The sequence below is a fragment of the Periophthalmus magnuspinnatus genome, chromosome 17 (assembly GCF_009829125.3).
Source record: "Periophthalmus magnuspinnatus isolate fPerMag1 chromosome 17, fPerMag1.2.pri, whole genome shotgun sequence".
Classification (NCBI taxonomy): Eukaryota; Metazoa; Chordata; class Actinopteri; order Gobiiformes; family Gobiidae; genus Periophthalmus; species Periophthalmus magnuspinnatus.
The window spans coordinates 3601060-3622694 of NC_047142.1; the positions used below are offsets into that span (position 1 = coordinate 3601060).

A 21635-nucleotide genomic window follows, 5' to 3' on the forward strand; every position below is an offset into this window, starting at 1 on the left:
TCTGAAATGCATAGGATTCTTGTATTATTTTCGAAGTAAACCTTTCAGACGTGCAGATGTGCCGGTGCAATCATGCCATTATTGTGCTAACGTTTACACTTATGTTACTTATGAGGTTATTTGACGCTTTTGTATTGCACTTTACATCAAAACTTTGCAGGGTTTGATGCTCTAAACATAATTCCGTTGTTGAAATCTTGAATCTTAATGATCCCAAAGATGTTTAAAACACTTTCTCAATCTTGATTTTTAAACTTAAATTGCAAATCTAAGCAAAAATTTGACGCTAGCAAAAACAAAACCCCCCCAAATCGCTCAGGTCTTGTAAAATCCCAATCTCACGGGAACGCTGAAGTTTTCTTTTAGCGTTTTCGGTCTGTCTGCCTCTTGTCCTCTGAGCTAATTATTAATGAATGCGGTTTGTGCGGAGCCTTGGAGAGGTGTCATGGCCTCCGAGGGTTAAGAAGTCTTGACATTTAAGACAGGCACGCGTGAACATACAGCGTCGTGCTTGAGTTCACGCTTGTTTTGCTTACCCTCCCGTGCCGCTCTCTTTCCCGGAGTTGCATGTTTTGGTCTTCCCCCTCCGGGCCGTAGCCGGCAGTTGTTCCGGCATTGACAAGTCGGGTCGGCGGAGAGGCGATATCAAAGCGCGGTGTTAATAAGGGGAGCAGGGAGGTCGTGGGTCAACGGGCAGGGTCAAAGCAGGCCAAATGAGGCTAATGCTAAAGCTAACAGAACAGTGTGTTTGGTGTACTTAGGCACACATGATAGTCTTTGAAGAGTATTAGTACTTCAGTGAATATTTTTACTAGTGGACAGTTGTGGTACAGCAAGAGGAAATGCAAACTATTAGCTTTTTGTGGAATTTAACCTGGGCTAATCAAATATTTTATCTTTATCCACTTAAATTTACTCAATATAAATAGACAATACATTTTTTTTCTTCACATTTTTGGCAGTAATTTCCCTTAAATTGCATTAAAGCTGTACTCTGTAACTTTTTTAGTAAAGATTATGTTACGTTTTTGTGTCACGATCATAAACCATGTCCAGAACGTTCCACAGTACGACTTTAAACTTTTTTTTTAAATTATAGATGTGTTTTAATGCTTGAATAAAACATGCACTCAAGCATTAAAACACAAGTCACCTCTCCACAGATCTGACCTATAAACCGGCCTGGTGGTGTCAATTGTTTCTCGTGTAGAACAGCGCCCTCTGCCTGTCAGATTTTCTCAGCTTTTAATGCAGTTTAAGCCTGAAATCCCACCTTTTCTCCCTGGCATTTAACGAAATACAGAATATTTTAGTGTTATATTGCAATTTTCTTTATTTTATTTTTTTTGTTATTTTTTATGTGACGCACTTTGGTCAGCTGAAGTTGTTTTAAATGTGCTACAGAAATAAACTGAATTGAATAAGTTTTCCATAAATTTCAGACTATAATCCGCTACTTTTTCCCCATGCTTCGACCCCTACAGCTTATACAACGGTGCGACTAATTTGTAGATTTTTACTAACGGCCACCGGGGGGGGCTCTCTAGCAGTAAACGCAAACATGAGACAGACGTGGGGAAAGATTTTGCGCTGAAGAATACACTAGTTTTGATTTTGCGCAACATGAACACGCCCTCATCATGGAAAACACACGAAGAAATGTGTCAAAGAAGGAAATGGAGCGACTGCACGTAAACTCGACCATTAAAGAAGGAAATAGCCACTGCGCGTAAACTTGACCATTAAAGAAGGACATGGAGCCACTGCACGTAAAACTTGACCATTAAAGAAGGAAATGGAGCCACTGCACGTAAAACTTGACCATTAAAGAAGGAAATAGAGCCACTGCACGTAAAACTTGACCATTAAAGAAGGAAATGGAGCCACTGCACGTAAACTTGACCATTAAAGAAGGAAATGGAGCCACTGCGCGTAAAACTTGACCATTAAAGAAGGAAATAGAGCCACTGCGCGTAAACTTGACCATTAAAGAAGGAAATAGAGCCACTGCACGTAAAATTTGAGCATTAAAGAAGGAAATAGAGCCACTGCGCGTAAATTTGACCATTAAAGAAGGAAATGGAGCCACTGCACGTAAAACTTGACCATTAAAGAAGGAAATAGAGCCACTACACGTAAAACTTGACCATTAAAGAAGGAAATAGAGCCACTGCACGTAAACTTGGACTCAGTTAACCAATGTTGCGACGTTGGAGCTGGCAGCAGGAAGAACTTAGGTTGTGTTGTCTTTTTACATTGACTTTCAGAGGAAGTAAACGCAAATGGTCTGTGTTGATGCCGTTTTATTTTCTAAACCTGCAGGCGTGTTCTTCCCGTGTTGATGCCGTGTCGCGTGCTCAGAAACTCAGAAAAACCTCCGTGTTCCGTCTTTCTGTTTAAATATCTCACGTTACAACACATTTGTAACATGCAACTTATATTCAGGTGCGACCTATATACGGACAAAAACGGTTTTCTTTTCAAATTTAGCTGGTGCGGCTTATATTAATAGCCCGAAATTTACGGTAAGGCCATACTCTGGACCTTTTTACGCAAACAAATCCGATCTTCATGTGGTGAACCCCGCGCCAGAGAGGTTACATAATGAACCTGTGTAATTGCTATGACACATTTTATTTTATTACCTAATTATTAACAGGATTCGAGTCGGTTTTAATGGAGCCGGCGTCGTTTGCTCCAGAAGAATTAGAACCTGTTTTGTGATTTCCGAGGCTGCCGTGTTGTAATATATATCACCTCGGGAAAGTTGCAGCGTACAGCCGATTTTAATGAAAGCCTCGTACAATAACTCAGCACATTTCTGTATGCACACCCGATTTTTCTCCCTCACACTGATCACATAAATCACATTTCCATAAGTAACTAAACAAATGAAACAGTAAACCATGGCAGCCCTGTGGGGAGGGGCGAGAACACGGGAACTTACAATACTGGGGTAGTAGTGATAGTAATAGTAGTAGTGGGTGGAGGACTTGAAGTAGAAGGGACTATAGTAAGTAAGTTGTTTTTGTTGTTGTAGGTGCAGGAGGAGTAGAACAGCAGTTAGTAGCAGTTTTAGTAGTAATAGTAGTAATAGTAGTAGGAGCAGTAGTAGTAGTTTTGGTTCTAGTTGTAGATGTAGCAGAAGTAGTAGTAGTAAGTGCAGGAGGAGTAGAAGTAGAAGGAAGTTAGTAGTTGTTGTTGTGGTAGTAGTAAAAGTAGTAGTATTAGTAGTAGTTTTGGTTCTAGTTGTAGATGTAGCAACAGTAGTAGTAGTAGTAGTAGTAGTAAGTGCAGGAGGAGTAGAAGTAGAAAGAAGTTAGTAGTTGTTGTTGTGGTAGTAGTAAAAGTAGTAGTATTAGTAGTAGTTTTGGTTCTAGTTGTAGATGAAGCAGTAGTAGTAGTTGGAAGAGAAGAGTTATTGTTGTAGTAGTATTAGTAGTAGTTGTAGTAGTAGTAGGTGCAGGAGGAGTAGAAGAAACAGTTACTAGCATTAGTTGTAGTAAAATTTGTTGTAGTAAAGTAGTAGTAGCAGTAGTAGTAGTATTGGCAGTTTTTGTTCAAGTTGTAGATGTAGCAGCAGTAGTGTAGTAGGTGGAAGAGGAGAGTTGCTGTTGTAGTAGTAGTAGTTTTTGTAGTAGTGATGTAACGTTTTGCCTTGAAATACTTCCATTATGAGCTGATACTGTTTGCATTGCTCATATGTGAGTAGCAGTAGTAGTAGTAGTAGTGATGTAACGTTTTACTTTCAGATACTTCCATTCTGAGCTCATATTGCTTGTATTGCTCATATACGAGTAGTAGGAGTAGGAGTAGTAGGAGTAGTTGGAGTAGTTGTTGTAGTAGTAGTAGTGATGTAATGTTTACCTTGAAATACTTCCATTCTGAGCTCGTATTGCTCATATACGAGCAGTAGTAGTAGTAGTAGTAGTAGTAGTTGTACCTTGAAATACTTCCATTCTGAGCTCATATTGTTTGTATTGCTCATATACGAGGAGTAGTAGTAGTAGTAGTAGTAGTAGTTGTACCTTGAAATACTTCCATTCTGAGCTCATATTGTTTGTTTTTCTCACATGTGGCTCTGAACCGGTGAAAAACAAAGTCTGATTCTAATGCATCATTTTTTCTGTGTGTGAATAATTTAGGTCAAGTGTAATCCATCAGAAATGCTAATGCTACACATTAGCTCTGAAGCCCACCCACTGCACACTCAGCGCTAGCTTAAGGTGACCCGCTACCGTAGTACTACTAACAGAGTAACAGTATGAGAGTGGAGTAAATGTGTAAGTATTAGTCGTAGTAGATGAAGTACTCACTGGTCTTAGTCGAGTATTCATTTGCAGTTTGTTTTCTTCTGTAAAAAGTCTGTAAAACGTGACATTATTAGCCGTAGCTACATACTTTCCTAACCTCCGAGTACACACCATAACCCGGTGAGAGTACTGCGGTGAAGGAGTATTTCTTTTAAGATCTGTACTGAATTTAGTTTTTCATTTTTGGACATTCTTGAAGGTGATTTAAGTCTGGTTTAGATTTGGTTTAGACTTTTTGTTGGCCGTGTTATTTTAATAATTCAGACCGGTTCAGTTCTGTTTTTTCAATAAGTGATCGCAGACGTTTTGGACATACTCGTACTTGTTAGAGAAGCATAATGTCATACTTTTACTTAATGTTACTTCGGTTGTAAAGTTCTCAGTTGTGTTTTTATGTTAAAGGGCTCATATTACGCTGTTTTCTGATCTATTTTATCACGTTTCCTCGTCACAAACAGACCTGGAGTTGTGTTTTGTTTTCTCCAAAGCTCAAAACGCTCTGTTCCACCTTGTGATGTCATCATGTGGTGATACAGGAAGTGCTCCACTGTGTTTTTAAACTCCACACACCTTCATTTCTAGAATCATTTGAATAATTTCAGCTCGAGAATTGTCAATCTCCACTGAACTAAAGGTAAAAAGGAGCTGTTAACTTGGAAAAAAACTACCACTTCATGACATCACAAGGTGGAACAGAGCGTTTTGAGCTTTGGAGAAACAAAACACAACTCCAGGTCTGTTTTTTTGAGGAAGTAACATCGTTATACCATGGCTTAAAGCTCGGAAGAATGAATTTTGTGTAATTTAGGACGTTATAAAGTTATTGTGGACTAGACATGGGACGATATTTAAATTTTGCGTCACGATTATTAAGTCCAAAATAATTGCGATTAACGATTATATCACGATAACGATTAAAGCTGCTGACGGTGTAAAACGTTATGGATATGAATAATTAAACATTTAACTAAGGAATAAGATTAAAATGATAAAGAACTGTTATAATCTTGTACTTTTATCATCAGTGAAAACAACTACAATCTAGCGGAGAATATTGTGGATGAACAGGACCGTCAACTGAAATTTGGGGGCCCGGGTTAAGACGTCTCATACGGGCCCCCGTCTAATACAAATTAATAGGAAGAGGGTCCAATTTTGGGCCCCTAAACCCCGGGACAACAGACTCCTTTGGTCCCCTCTCTGTGGATAAATCGTTTTTTTCTGCACATTCTGCTGATAAATCTTTGTTGGCAATTATCACGATTCTATAAAATCTCCCATGAATGATTATTGTAGATGTTTTTTTTATCATGATAAACGATATTATTGTCCCATCTCTGTTACAGACATGAAATTCCTTTTTTTTTTCTTTTTTTTTTTTTTTCTCCCTGACTTCAACTCTTTTTTTAATTTATTTATTTATTTTTTTTATTTAGAAGAACACCCAGTGACATAGAAACACATACAATATTTACAGCTTACAGACATGAAATTCCAATGCATTTTGTCAATTTTGGTGAACTCTTTTTTTAGTATTGTGACGTTTTTTGGCAGTGCCCAGCCCTTGGTCTGCTGCAGGCTGACTCACGTTCTGACTCATTTTACGAGGCACCTGCAGAGAAACACAATTGAAATCTGAAATCCTGGCTTATTAAAATGATTCTTTTTTTATTGTCTCCATATTTATGAATGATTATTATATTCACCACACGGTCTTGATCAAAATCCCTGAGATTAGATTACGGCGAGCGATGTTTTACACGACGATATCACGAACTGTACCGAGCTCATCGCTTCTGTGGCTCATTTAATTACATCTCAGATTGATATCATCCGCCTGACATCTGCCTCACCATCACCCAATGAAAAAAAGAAAATCTATAGTAAGGGATGAGTGGCCGGCCTACTTTCTCTCCTCTGGCCCGTCCCATTTGTCTAAGTTTCGCCGGACGCCGTTGGGGACCATGTGATTTCTGGGACAGTGACCAAGTGCTGCTGTCTGAGCTCAGGGACAGGGCCGTAATGTGGACAAAGTAGTTGACAGTTTGGCTTTGCTTTTTTTTTTTTTTTCCCAACCGGATCTAGGGAGGGAATGTAATGGACAACCCGGAATGGCCATCGGGACGTGGGGTTTGATGCTCCGTGCGTTTGGTGGGAGCGCTCTCCTTTGAGTGTAGTAGTGTATGGTCCGTGGACATGATGGGAGTAATATAATGGGATGAGCTGGTGGAAGTTTTAGTCGTTTAGTCTGACAAAAGTTTGCTGTTAAGTGTTATATTCGAGCTAAAATACACAAAAATTCTTTAAAAAGTTTACATTTTATTTGTTTACATTTTTAATTGTTGGATATTATTATGTTTATTTATATTTTTATTATTTAACCTCCTAAGACCCATGTTCTTGCATGGGTTTATCCGTTTTTCTTTGTTATTTGAGCTGATTTGGACCTGATGAGTGTAAAAACAAAGATTTATACACTGCCTGGCCAAAAAAAAAGTCACCACCTGGATTTAACGAAGCAAATATGTTGGTGTTGCTGCAGTTGGTCCGGTCTAGGTTCAGCAGAATGAGGTCAGCTGACACCTGAATATACTGAATGACCAGGTTATTCCATCGATGGATTTGTTCTCCCCTGATGGCACGAGCATATTCCAAGACGACAATGCCAGGATTCATCGGGCTCAAATTGTGACAGAGTGGATCAGGAGCATGAGACGTCATTTTCACACATGGATCGTCCACCACAGAGTCCAGACCTTAACCCCATTGAGAAACTTTGGGATGTGCTGGAGAAGCTTTGTGCAGCGTCAGACTCAACCAGCATCAATGCAACATCTTGGTGAAGAATTAACGCAACTCTGGATGGAAATAAGTCTTAATATTGGCGTGTGTGACCTTTTTTTTTGGTGGCGACTTTTTTTTTGGCCAGGCAGTGTATTTTTACATGTAGTTGACGTCCACATATGAGGACATGCATTCTATGTTTTAATCATTTTGAACACAATAAAGTCACATTTGAATAAGGATTCGCAAAAATTATTAAGAGCCTGAACACAGCAACATTTGTCTTGAGTAAAAACAAAATGAGAAACAACAGTTTTGCCTCTTGGAACAATGTGGATCGTTTGAAGAGCTGCTGACAGGTGCAGACACGTGTGCCTTTCCAAAAAAATATATCCTGAACATTCTAAACTCTTAAAAATATTATAAATTGAACACGTTTGCATTGTTGCTGTTCTTCTAAAAATGTCTATTGTGGCCTGGACAACCCAAAATGTGGTGTTCTCTTATGTAAACGCCAGGTCCTAGGATGAAAAAAAATTGGTGCATGGTCACAACGGTTTTTATATAACACTTTTCCAGCTTTAGGACACTCAAAATGCTTTAAAACGAACCGCTCACCCATTTATACAATCGCACTGCCAAGTTATGGGCCACTCAACCAAATACGTTTATGTCGAGAGCGGGATTTGAACCGCCAACCTTCAGATCAGCAGACACCATGCACCATGAGTTATTTTGGTAATTATTATTAGTAAAAAAAAAGATTCCACGTCACAATTCCTCTTATTCAATGTGGTTACTATTCAAAGTCCAAAAGCGCGTTGTGTTTGAGGACCCATATTTAAGCAAACTGGAATTTCCATACAGAGTTTTTAGGCCCCTGAACCCACCACGGATCCCGCTGTACAATAATGGACAGAGCGGCCGCGTGGGACTCGGAGGTTTGATGTTCCATGTCTTCGGTGGGAGCGCTCCCCGTTGACTGCGGCTTGTTGTACGGTCCGTGGACACAACGTCAGGCCAGACTAACCCCACTGATGAAATGTACGGAAGTGAATCTTTATTTTATCCTCCTCCCTCCCCTCCCTCCTTTCTTCTCACCCTCCCTACTTCTCTCTCCTCCTCTTCTCCGAGTGCTGTGATTGATCTGTTGCAAAGGGGGAGTGGGACCTGACATTTCTCAGTGATGTGTAAAAAACATATTGTGTTTGCTTAGGAAAAAAAACTGGTAGTAGCCACACACACATTCACTATGCAGTCGGAGCCGTATGCAGTAGTCAAGCAGTTTTAATATATTTCTGGATTGCGGGGAAAGGCATGTCTAGCCACCTGGCATTTTGTTGGCAGCCGTGTGGGAATTATCAGTGTTTCATTTTGACCGGATTTGATGTCTTAAAACAGGACTTCTGTGTATAAACCCAGCACTGGACCTTTTCCAATAGAATCTTCAGTTTTATGGCAGATGTAACTGGAAATCACGCTGCTAAAATCTGGTATATTTTAAAAAAACAACTAGATACAGAACGGCTGAGTTGACTTTTAACCATTTTATAGTCGTTTTCTTCTTATTTACCCTCTTGAATTTGTTTTTGGAGTGATTCGCGCGTGTTTTAGCAACCTTTTAATCGCTTATTTTCAAGACGCCATCGCCGATTTATTCCGTTTTTCAATGCCGCGCACCCACTTCGCTGTACTTGCTTACACATTTCCTTCTACAAACATAAAAGTTGATGAAGTCTTGGAGAATATTATCATCAGATCGTCAAGGTTTAGCAAGAAATCTGGCGTGAATTAGCAATGTTTTGGTTGCAGAAGGTTACGAGAAAGAAAAAAGATATTTGATTTTTGTATTATAGTGATTGCAGTAGTAGTTTGTGGTTACTAGATTGTTGTTAGTCCATACATACAGGCAAATACACGTTTCAAACTTATCTTAATCGGTGATACGTGTGGGATTCTGCAGCGTCGCGTCGTCGTTCTGCTGTAGAATGTACTTATTTTGCAAAGGTTGTCGTTTGTTTAATGCACTGCCTGGCCAAAAAATAAGTCGCCACCTGGATGTAGCTAAGCAAATAGTATAATAATTACTGTACTGGTGATTATCTTTCAGCTGCAACAAGTTATTTAACCCCCAACTGCTGCAATGAGTCGCTTTTCATTTCTTAAACGACCACGTAGAACGACACATCCTGTGGTCGTGGAAAAGATGTTTCGTCTGTTTGTAAAGGGTCAAATCATTGGCATCAAGCAGAGAAAACATCGAAGGAGACTGCAGAAGCTACTAAAATTGGGTTAAGAACTTAGAAATTTAGCTAAGAAATTATTAAAACCCGGACGAATAGTGTGGACCAAGAAATGTGGCCACCAGAAAAAAAATCCTGAATCATCGTGATCGGGCGACACTTAAACTAGAGGTGTCCAAACTCTTTTCAACGAGGGTTATATCTTGAAAAATATCGGACACGGAGGTTCAGTGGTGAGTACAGTGGAGTATTCAGACATAGTTTTGACTTCATACTTTAAATAAAGCTCGAAATATTAACATTAAGTCTGTAGAATAATGCAATGTGATGTTATTTAGGTTATATTGGTAGGAATACTCAAATTTGACATAAAAAGTCCTGATTTTGATCCACTGCACCAGTTCAATTGAAGGCCTGATCAAAGAAAAAAACTAATAGAACTCAGAGCTGCGTTTAATAGTGAAAGTAAGAGCGTTCTTTTAAGGCCGTCCAACCAAATACGGAACGTGTGACCGTTTTATTTTGAAGGCGACCTCTGCTGCGCACATGAAATAAAACTACCACGCGCTTCAACGTCTTCCGCGTCGACTCGAATGGACTAAACACATTTTTCTTCTCGCAATAGCTTTAAAATATGTCGGCAATATTCAGTCACTACGGCGTGGTTCTTGTCAGTCGAGAAGACACATAAAATTATATATGGCAACATTGTGGGCGTAATCCCCGAGAAATAATGAGAAGGATGAGCGAGGGATGAACGAGGGATGGCGGTAGCTCGGTTGGTAGAGCGTTTGTCCACTGATCTGAAGGTTTACAGTTTGAATCCTGCTCTCGACACTTAACCCACATCGCCTTCAGTGTCTACGTGCACCGGTGTAGTTTTGTTTAAATATTTTCTGATAGTTTTGACACGGAAAATTGTTTGTTTAAAAGGCGTCCGTCAGCGCAAGATCAACATAATCGCAGCAATCCAATTTGTTTACATATTCAATCGCCAATTTGCGGATTCAAAAGCGAGCAGATCCTTAACGTCACATGAAACGACCGACGCCGCGCGCACGTCGTCGCTATTTGGGCTTCTAAAAACAGCGAACAAAAAAAAAAAGCATGTGCGCATCTCCTCCTGGGACCAGTCTGACTACTTCTCCCTCTAAGTGTAAAAAGATCCTTGCCATGAATATGAAGAGGAGGTCAGGGTGCTACATCAGACAAGTTGTCAGCTTTTTGTTTATTCAATGAATCCCCAGTCCCCAAAGCAGCGCAAATAACACCGCCACACACGAGCTTAAGGCGACCGCAGATCTCCAAAACATTCGTGTCAGAAGTGGCATTGGCAGCGGAGACGGCGAGAGCAATGGCTTCCGAACAAAGTTATGTCTTGTGTTGTGTCGAGTGTGGCCGATAAGTGATTGTGGAATGACTTTTTGATAAGATAAGGTACTGGAGCGGGATAACAGTTTGGCGTCCGGAATCAGAAAAATGGACAGAAGCTGGGTGGTAGTGATAAGCTGGAACTGAAGCGAGTCCAGCGCTATAGCAAAGGTGGCTGTCTCAAAATACACGCTAAGGCTGACGCAGAATGAGAATAACATGTGAACTGTTTGAATCGCCGAAGTCTTTGTTCGAGTTCTTTGTTCAAACTGTTTGCAAGATTTTTGGCAACTGGATTTAAAGTTTTGGTTGTTTTTGTTTTTTTTGTTTAACATTTAGAAGAAAAAACATGCCACCATATGTAGTTTTGTCCAAAGGGAGACTGCGGCGGCGGGAAAATTAATGAGCAGTTCTTAAAATATATTATTCTTGTTAAACGTTTAATATGTTAATTGCATGAATGTGAACATTGTGGGGGAGCTGTGAAAGTGGTGTGTACACAAATAGTAAAGTTACCTGTTCCCAGCATTAGCTCCATATTTGAGCAGTGATATTTACTCTGGGAAAGTGAGCTATAAATGGAGTGGACAGAGGAAGTGTGGCTCAGACTGAGGAGGAGCAGAGTGCTGGAATAACACTTCATGACTTCCTCGTTCAGGTGAGCCGTGTTTACATTCTTAAAGCTGCTGCAGGCCTGCTTTGAAACGCCGCTGCTGAGCTGAGCTGGACATTTGCTCCGGACCATAGGAGCTCTGTGCTGACTTGTTGTGTTCCATAGGAGACATTTAAAAGAGAAGCAGGGGGCAGGCACAGGCCTTAAGATGGAGGTCTTCCTCCCAGGACGGGACAGGCTGTTGGCTGGAGGATGCTCAGGAAGGCCTTGGCAGACCAACAAAGACAGCCCTTGAGCTGTGGGGTGTAGTTTTTCAGGCCCCAGCATCCCCTTTGGCAGCGGCACAGAGAGCACTGGCGTGCACAGGCCCGCGGCCCCGGGGACCGGGAAGTAAGGCCCTCTTTTATTTACTCAGGCTGCTGCCTGGGCCCAGACACTTCTCGTCTGGGTGTAGAAGGAAAAAAACAAGTCTCTCTCTTTCCTCCTCAGGTCTCTGGAGGAAGATTGCTCTTTCATCTGCAGTTGTTCACACATTGCACTAGTGTCTGTGCTGGGCTCATGTATGTGTGTAGGTTTAGTTCTGTGCTGTGGATACCACAAGAGCAGTTTCTATGGGAGGCATTGTCTGTCACACTCAACATTACATGATACAAACCAGATGTGAAATGGTTCACTTTCCTCCCTCTTCAGTCTTATGTTACAAACTTCACTTTGGGCCATGATGTCATCATACGGCTCAGTAGGACACTTTTAACTGTCTGTTAGACTTATTTCACAAACACATTTATTTTGAATAAGTTAATATTTACTCTTTCACTCTTCTTCTTAGATGACTGTATTTGTTATTCAACTAAAGGCAGTAAATTAATACCATACATCAGGTCAAACAGCATAAACATTGGAGAAGACAGACGCTGTCCTGACAGCCTCAGAATGTCTCAGGGCAAAGTCAGGCTCATTTATGTAGAATTTCATTTAGCCATGTATACAAGCCCATTTATTTGTTTGCTTCACTATTGTCTCCAAGCCAATGTGTTTCACTGTAAGGCATTGGCCGGGGTCATTTTTCTCTTGCACTGTCTTCTCCTCTCTATATCCTGGGAGTGCTGCGCTGGAGAGGCCATCCACCCCCTCTGTGGAGGAGGGCATAGCACTGAGTCACCCAACCTCCCTCCAACCACCACCAAACACTGCGAAAACACTGCAGATAAAGAGAAAGAACTATATCAACAGTGTTTTTGTGCTCCTTGACTTGACTGTGTGCGCGCGGAGTGGGCACCTTGCCAAGGGTGGGAGGTTTCCGGGAGGGCCGCGGTGTGGAGGTGGGCTCTAGATGTGGCGCTTTCAGCAGTTTGGAGGGGCAAAGGAATGGCCTCCGACCCCATCTGTTTCCTGAAGATAGGCCCTGATGGGGGTAAGTGCTCCGTAAGGGCATGATATCCTGACAAAGGGCAGATCTCCCACAAAAACAACCGCAAGAGAGAGAGAGGTATGGAGATAGAGAGGGGAGGTCTGGACTTGTCAACCAGAGAAGAATATAGAGTGGTTTGGATCTTGGAAGGAGTGTGTGCTTTTCCTTTGTCCCTCTCGTAAATCTCGGCAGCTTCCTCTTGTTTTTCCCATTCCAAAGTTGTGGCCTTTTGACACACATTTTTTTCTCTTGTTAGGTTGAGATTTCACTGTTTTATTTAGGTTAGGAAGTTTGCAGCACTTAGAATGTGTCAGCGGGGGGAAGATATGGCCGGTAACCTTGTGAACTTGTGGAAAGTGCCTGTTCCATTCATAACAGTGGAAAGGAATGTCAGAAGTCGAGTGCGTTGAACAGGGACACATTAAAACACATTGTGCATACTCTTCTGGCCTGTTCTGTCTGGACATATTTTGGACACCTGCTTGTCCTTGGGAGATACTGTTAACCGCTCATTTGCTCTGCCCTATCCGTTTCCTCACCTACTTCCTCGTTCCCGCGTATCACATGACAAGCCCATCCATCAAATATCGGTTGGCTCACGGCGACCGCACTGATAAATAGTCTAATAACACATTTTCCATAATGTGATATATATTGACCAAAATGTTGCCCCGCATACGTTTCTCGATCTCGATTGCTTTGTCTATCTTTCCTCTTACTGTAATGTGTTTTTTTTTTCTTTTTTTTTTCTTTTTTTTTTTTTTTTGAGGTCATTCGAAGGGCTTATATTAAAAAAATAATAATTTAGCAATTGTTTCTGAATAATAGAAATGTTCTAATTTACCTCATGCAGGCTCTACATCCTAAAGTGCACCCATTGTCTGGCGCTGGCTTTAAATGTCAGAGAGATTGTGTTTTGAGTCACAGTGGGCTAAGCCATTACGCGGCCACATACAAGGTTAATTGTTGTAAAAGTATTTCCACTCATTCTCTTCTCTAATTATACTTCAAATTGCATATTTAAATGTAACTTTTTAGATAACACCTAAGGAGAGGCATTGTTTCCGCTGGAGGAAAAAAAAAATGGTCTAAGTTCTCAACACTTCTTAATTCATACAGCTCTACTTTATAATTGCCATGACAAATAACTCAGTGGTGGCCCACCTTTTGTATTCACGAGAATGAGACGAATGAGTCGCTAATACAGTATTACAAAGCTGCTTCTGTAATCTGTACTTTTGCATTTTTCATCTACTGAGGCGTTTTTTGCAACTTTTATTAAAACTAATCTCTAGTCACACACAAGCAAAAATAAATATTGTAAGTCTGCAAGTTTTTTTTTTTTTTTTTTTATAAACCATGTACTTTCACTTTTCGCTACACTTGTTTTTATAACTTTCCTGCTTAAATAGCACTTAGTTGTGTTAGAATACTACTTCTAATTGGTGTGTTGCTAATTTGCTAATTTAACATCTTTTTAACATCTTTCAATTTAACATTCCAAACTATTTCCAGTGCGTCAGACACCTAATTCGCGCATTTTCTACAAAACAGAAAGAGCAAGTGCATCCAATATGATTTAAATTGATATATAATTTAAATTGGAAAAAGTTAAATTCCAATTTAAATTTTAAAGTTTTGAGCATGTGTTTTTTTTTTTGTTTTTTTGGAAGAATGTCTATCCTCCATTACAGTGCACTCAATATCTTAAAAGTTTCTCTGTTTTAATGTTCTTTGTCCTCTTTTTTTCAGACGGTGCTGATCTTGAGGATGACCCATCGTGTTCCTGGCCTGCATCCTCACCCTCCAGTAAGGACCAGACTTCTCCAGGACACTGTGAGGACTATGATTTTGGCGAAGAGGAGGGAGTGCCAGGCCTGCCGTACCCTTGCCAGTTTTGTGACAAATCCTTCAGTCGTCTGAGCTTCCTCAAACGTCACGAGCAAAGCCACGGTGACAAGCTCCCCTTCAGCTGTACCTTCTGCAGCCGCCTCTTCAAGCACAAGCGCAGCAGAGACCGACACGTCAAGCTCCACACCGGTGACAAGAAGTACCACTGTGGTGAATGTGACTCTGCCTTCTCTCGCAGCGACCACCTCAAAATCCACATGAAAACGCACGCCTCCAACAAACCCCACAAGTGCCCCGTGTGCCGGCGAGGGTTCCTGTCCTCGAGCTCGCTCCACGGACACATGCAGGTCCACGAGCGGGGCAAAGACGGCCGCACAGACGAATGGAAATTGAAAGAGACGCGGAAATGTAGCCGGTGCGAAGAAGGTTTCGACGTCCCGGAAGAGCTCCAGAGGCACATCGCGGAGTGCCACCCGGAGTGCTCACCGTCAGAGGATGGGGGTCTCGGTGCCACCCTGCAGTGCATCTACTGCCACGAACCCTTTAGCGACGAGGGCACCCTGCTCACCCACATAGACCAGGCTCACAGCCGGGACAGGAAAGGCCACACCTGCGCCATCTGCTCCGAGCACTTTGAGTCTGTGGAAGACCTTTATGCCCACATGGACATCCACCAGCTACCGGAGTCTAGCAATCACAGCAACAGCCCATCTTTGCTCACAGTGGGCTACACCTCAGTCTCTAGCACCACACCAGACTCTAATCTCTCAGTAGACAGCTCAACGATGGTGGAGACGGCGCCCCCGGTTCCCAAAACGAGGGGCAGGAGGAAGCGAACGGCTCAGAACACTGACCATGGAGGCCGATCTGCTAAACAACCCAAAGTATCCTACAGCTGCATCTACTGCAACAAGCAAGTGTTCTCTAGCTTAGCAGTTCTTCAAATCCACCTTCGGACCATGCACCTGGACAAACCGGAACAGGCTCACACTTGCCAGTTTTGCCTCGAGGTCCTGCCGTCGTTGTTGAATCTCAACGAACATCTAAAGCAGGTCCATAATGCTGAGGACCATGCCGCATTGTTGGCTAGCTTACCTGATGCCCTTCTTCAGTGCAACTTCTGCCCTGAGGTGCTGGGAGATCTCAACGCTCTCCAAGAACACATTCGCTGCTCCCACGGCTTCCCCAGTCCTGTCGCAAAGGAGAGCAACGCCTTCTTTTGCCCTCAGTGCTTCATGGGCTTCTTAACCGAGGCCACTTTGGAGGAGCATGTTCGCCAGACCCACTGCGATGGCGGAAGCTTGAGATTTGACTCCCCACTTGCAGTCACGCCCAAAGAACCGATCGTTGAGGTCTACTCTTGCTCGTACTGCACCAATTCTCCCATATTCAACAGTGTGCTCAAGCTGAACAAGCACATCAAGGAGAACCACAAGAACATTCCTTTGGCACTCAATTACATTAACAATGGAAAGAAGTCTTTACGCACCCTCAGTCCATCATCTCCCATATCTGTGGAACAAGCCACCATCTTGAAGCAGAGCAGCTCCTCGCGGGCCAACAGCAGTGAATTTATATGTAATCAATGCGGCGCCAAGTACAACAACCTAGATCTATTCCAGACCCACCTCAAAACACACCTTGATGGTCTGCAACCTCAACTCACCTGCCCGCAATGCAACAAAGAGTTCCCAAATCAGGAATCACTGCTAAAGCACGTGACCATTCACTTTACGATTACCTCCACGTATTACATATGTGAGAGCTGTGATAAGCAGTTCACCTCAGTGGACGACCTACAGAAGCACCTCCTAGACATGCACACCTTTGTCTTCTTCCGTTGCACGCTCTGCCAGGAAGTGTTCGACTCCAAGGTCTCCACCCAGTTGCATTTGGCAGTCAAGCACAGTAACGAGAAGAAGGTATACCGCTGTACCTCCTGTAACTGGGACTTCAGACACGAGACTGACCTCCAGCTCCATGTCAAACACAGCCATCTGGAGAACCAAGGCCGTGCGCACCGATGTATCTTCTGTGGAGAGTCCTTTGGAACGGAGGTCGAGCTGCAGTGCCACATCACCACTCACAGCAAGAAATACAACTGCCGCTTCTGCAGTAAGGCCTTCCATGCTATTGTCCTTTTGGAGAAGCACCTTAGGGAGAAGCACTGCGTTTTTGAGGGGAAGGCGCAGAACTGTGGCGCTAACGGCTCAGCTTTGAGCGGTGGGGAGAACCAACCGAAAGAAGACGCAGAATTACAAGGTCTTTTGACAAACAGCCATGGGGCAAGTGCAGTAGGGGCATCTGTTGTGGAATCACCAAATAACCATGACGGCAGTGAAGAGGAGGTGGACACAGCTGAGCCCATGTATGGTTGTGATATCTGCGGTGCGTCTTATACTATGGAGTCACTGCTCACTAACCATCAGTTGAGGGACCACAACATCCGCCCCGGTGAGAGCGCCATGATGAAACGGAAAGCGGAGATGATCAAGGGTAACCACAAGTGTAACGTCTGCTCCCGCACGTTCTTCTCCGAGGCCGGGCTGAGGGAGCACATGCAGACCCATCTTGGGCCGGTCAAACATTACATGTGTCCCATCTGTGGTGAGCGCTTCCCCTCGCTGCTCACCCTCACGGAGCACAAAGTCACTCACAGCAAGAGCCTGGACACGGGAAGCTGTCGCATTTGTAAGATGCCTCTGCAGAGTGAGGAGGACTTCTTAGAGCACTGCCAGATGCACCCGGACCTGAGGAACTCCCTGACGGGTTTCCGCTGCGTAGTTTGCATGCAGACAGTCACCTCAACATTGGAGCTGAAAATCCACGGTACTTTCCACATGCAAAAAACAGGCACCATGACGAGCAATCACCCCGTTGGACGCACCAACACCATCTCCCACAACCAGCAGGTGCACCACAGCCAAAAACCTTTTAAGTGTGCTTCCTGTCTGAAAGATTTCCGCTCCAAACAGGACTTAGTGAAGCTGGACATCAACGGACTACCTTACGGACTCTGTGCCTCCTGCGTGACGGCCGCTGGGTCCAAAAGCTCCAGTCCGACAGTGAACGGGGGAAGGCAACCTCCGCAACAGGGAGGCGCCACTACTCCCGCAGCCACAGCCGCTTGGATCCAGGGAGAGCGCCTGAGTCCCGCTGAAGGCAAAGGCAAAGTGGCCTCTTCAGCCTCTTCATCCTCATCCTCCTCCTCCTCATCTGCAGGGAAGACGCGGTGCTCCAGCTGCAACGTGAAGTTTGAGTGTGAGGCCGAGCTCCAGAACCACGTGCAGACCGTGCACCGCGAGCAGGCCGGGGACAGCAACAGTGGACACCTGAAGACCCCACAAGTGTCCCCCATGCCCAGGACCAGCCCGTCACAAACGGAGGAGGTAATGTTGAACTCACTTTATCATAAAACTTTACAGCTTCAGCCATTTATTGATTACCGTTTGCAGACAGTGTAGCTTTCAAATGTTGTGATAATTATAATTTTGTGTTATTTTCAGAAGAAGACCTACCAGTGCATCAAATGTCAGATGGTGTTCTACAGCGAGTGGGACATCCAGGTCCACGTGGCCAACCACATGCTGGGTAGGATAAACCGTTATTGTTTATGGTCTCTTTAGGGTCTCTGGTGCTGTCCTGAAAAAGAAAAACATTTGGTTCTTACACATAGACTTTTTTTTCCTAACTTTTAATATTATTTTACTGCATTTTGTCTGTGTGATCCATCAGTCGTCCAGGTCTGATCCATAGTAAAAGAAAAGTTCAAGGTTTAAGAGTGAAGACGTTTTGATGAGCAGCGAAACATCTTCACTTTTTGTCCAATTGACACATGTAAACTTTTCTTTTGCTGCATTTTATTGATTTATTTCAGTTTTATATACAAGTTTTCTTAGCGTTTTTTCTTCTTTTCTATATTTGAACGAAACAGTTATAGTAAAAACATCTATGTGCAACTGAACAACTTAAATCTAAACCTGTTTCTTTTTCATCTGAGCACTACTGTACTTGCAGACATTTGCGATACAACGTTTTTACTTTCAGTTTAATAAAAACATTCACTACTGCTGCACAATATAAAACGCCAAACGTATTTAACTGATTTGCATTTATCTACTCCATTGAAACACTACAGTTAACACCTGGTTGATCCAAATGAAACTGTTTTCCTTTCATTTCCTTCATTGTACCACAGACAAACCAAATAGAAAGACCTATAGTTACCCTTCCTCGCGCTCGTGATTGGTATGCAGGCCGAATCACTTGAGGAGAGAAAAAGACAATTGGAAAAGCTCTTTTCTTGCCCGCAGTTAGTGTGTGTCTGAAACTCCTCTCTCACATTCCTCTATTCATTCATTTATTCAGCTCGTTTGGCGGATCTTTCATTACACTGCATTATCTGTTGTCTTCGGTGGGAGAGAGCGACTCATTGATCTGGAACCAAGCCGCCTCCGTGGTTCGGGACACGCTTCTGGGCGCAGGTGAATTTTAAAACGCGCCGGGCAATTCTATCAGGGACCCACTGTTTGTGCATAAACAATCAGAAGCATGTGATTTGTGATTTCTGATGCTGCGCCGTATTTGCAAAAGGAAAAGGGAGGGAAAGGGAGCGAGAGGGAGGGAGGGGGAGAGACGACAACGCCGCGGGTATGTAGGTGTGTGTTTTGTATTCATCTTTGAGATCTGCTCACCCACTATTCTACTGGGGGTGCCTAATACAGTAGCACACCAGCATTAGTCCTTTCTCTTGCGAAGGCAGGCACGGCGGCTCACTGGGAGGGTCGAAAACAAACACCCCTACCGCTTATTTTATGTCTTTCAGCCTCGCGCGCTCGCAGTTGCCTTGTAATAGTGGAATTCGGGCAGCTTAAGAAAACAGGGGGATAGGTGATTGGGTTATTGTCTGATGTCTTACTACTCTGATACGCCGCGGCTTTGTATTCAACGTGATCACGGCTTTCATCTGGCATCTCGAAAGGGTTTCTGTGGCATGGGTTTGTTTGCCGATGTGTAAAATGTAGAGGATTGGCGAGGCGTTGTGATGGAATCGTGGTAGGGTGGTAATGTCTTTGGTGCATGCAACAAAAAGAGGGGGAAAAAAAAGTGAGGAGAGAAGAAAAATGTTGTTGAAAGTGGTTCATATGTGCGGAGGTAAATGTAGACCGGGGTGCTTTGGATTGCTAAGCCAATTTGGGAGAAATCATAGAAATAAGGTAATTGGGGAAATGGCTAAATAGGTTCTGTAGTGAAAAAGGGACACTTTCTCCTTTTAATGGCCATCTGCACAGGAGAGGGAGACAGGGCTGGGGTCATCTCGCTCAGCTGTCAGCGTTATTAGCGTAGGTAATGGAGCAGACGCTGGAATCATAGGGGTGTTGTTTTCATCCATGGCCCTCTCCATGGTGTCAGCTCACACTGATAACTCTATATATAGTGATGTGGTGTGACATAACCATAGTGCTAAGTGTATGGAACAACAAAACCTGAGCCTGTCTCACCCAGACAAGTCCATATTAGCTGCCTTTGGTAATACAATAGTGGCCCTTCAGCGAGTGCACTCAGCCGCCCCCCGAGCAGCTCCCCTCGGGCCTGAGTGCTCAGACTGGCTCTCCTGTCTGCCTGCCAGCACATTGTGATGCATGGATATTACACTGAGATGAGGACGGCCCATGTGCCCACAGAAAGTGCAGCTCTGTGCCCAGCTCCTCCACATTTCCTGTGATAATGGAGCTAAATGAAAGAGCAGAGATGGAGAAGGCCATGGGTGCGGGCGGGTGTGGAGGTGGGCCAGCCTCCGAATGGCCCCACGTGTCTTAAGATGGAGGCCGCAGCCTGCGAGGGCCCAGATGGATCAGTCCACATTTGCTGTACAGCTGGTCGCTCTGTTTGGGGACCTGGTGTGATCCTCCTATGGAGAAAAAATGATATCACCACCATCCAAGGAGCAATTTAATAGCAGGCCAGAAGACAGCTGGCCACTCTTTTAGTTTAGAGTTTTTTTGGCATGGCACACTTACAGAATTGAGGGTGTCCGATGTTTCTCTGGAGATGCACAGATTTATACAGCTTTCAGCTGCTGTAGTCAATATCAAGTCTACTCTTTGAAAATGCACTTTGAAATTAAAAGCAGGTCTGTCAGTTTGCCCTGACGCTCATAGTAATTGCAAAGGACACAATATTTACAAGCACATGCTCTCACAAAGTGGGCTGTTTTGAGAGGACCTTTGAAGGTCTTTCATTGACACAAAAGCCTGTTTGGTTTTATCAGCAGGCCGCCCGCTGCCCCATGGCTTCTCTCTGACCCCACTGTAAACTCTGACATTTGGAGCCTCATGGGGGGTGTGTGTGGCCCATTTATCGCTCTGTTTCAAATGTCCCCGTGTAGATTTGTCACAGCGCTGACATGTTTGGTAGCAAGGCCACTGTCTTAAAAGCTTTTAAAGGTGAAAAGGATATTTGCTTTTCTGTTCTATCTGCTTTCAATCCAATTTACCCTCACCCCGGTCCATTCCAAACAGCTTCGAGCCAAAGTGGCAGTGCTCAGAAGGACAGTCACAAACAAACCAGACCACTCCCACAAAAGTCTTGTGCTGGGGTCACCTCTACAGATTTTTGGGCTGGTGACAGCACTGAGCTTGAAGCCAAGTCAGGGAGGAGCTCTCTCTCTCTGAGAGGAGCCAGTGGCCCGGGCGGAGGGGGGCACTGGAGGGGTGCAAAGGTTCGGGGGCGGAGAGGGAAAGGCACATTTGCTGTACAGCTGGCCGCTCTGTGTGAAGCAGCCACTGTGGGCTGTTACCAGGCTGCAGCAGAGAGAGGCCTTTAGCTCTCTATCCTCCCTGCTCTACTCCTCCCTTCTCTCCTTTCACTCTAATTCTTTTCCTTCTTTTCCTCTCTTCCCCGCTCCCCCTCTTCTTCTCCCTTGTCTCCTTGTCTCTTCCATGCTTCTTCCTTCTCTCCTCAATCCAGTGTCTTCTCAGTGTCCTTTTCATCTGTGTTCACTTATACTATCTGTACACTCACTGATTTCACGTTGACATTAAAGGGGA

The 21635-nt window shown here is 43.6% G+C and overlaps 1 protein-coding gene across 8 annotated transcripts in view; it reads left to right on the forward strand.

The window, feature by feature from the left end:
- Positions 1 to 21635, forward strand: part of LOC117385013 (zinc finger protein 521-like) — a 177972-nt gene that overhangs the window by 62231 nt on the left and 94106 nt on the right. For 6 of the 8 annotated variants that reach the window (XM_055228764.1, XM_055228765.1, XM_033982235.2 and 3 more), the window contains 2 exons: positions 14488 to 17975; positions 18093 to 18177. In XM_055228764.1, coding sequence (XP_055084739.1) covers positions 14844 to 17975; positions 18093 to 18177 — 3217 coding nt within the window. In that variant the 5' untranslated portion in view covers positions 14488 to 14843. The remainder of the gene's footprint in view (positions 1 to 14487; positions 17976 to 18092; positions 18178 to 21635) is intronic. The other 2 variants (XM_055228766.1, XM_055228761.1) reach the window with 1 other exon arrangement.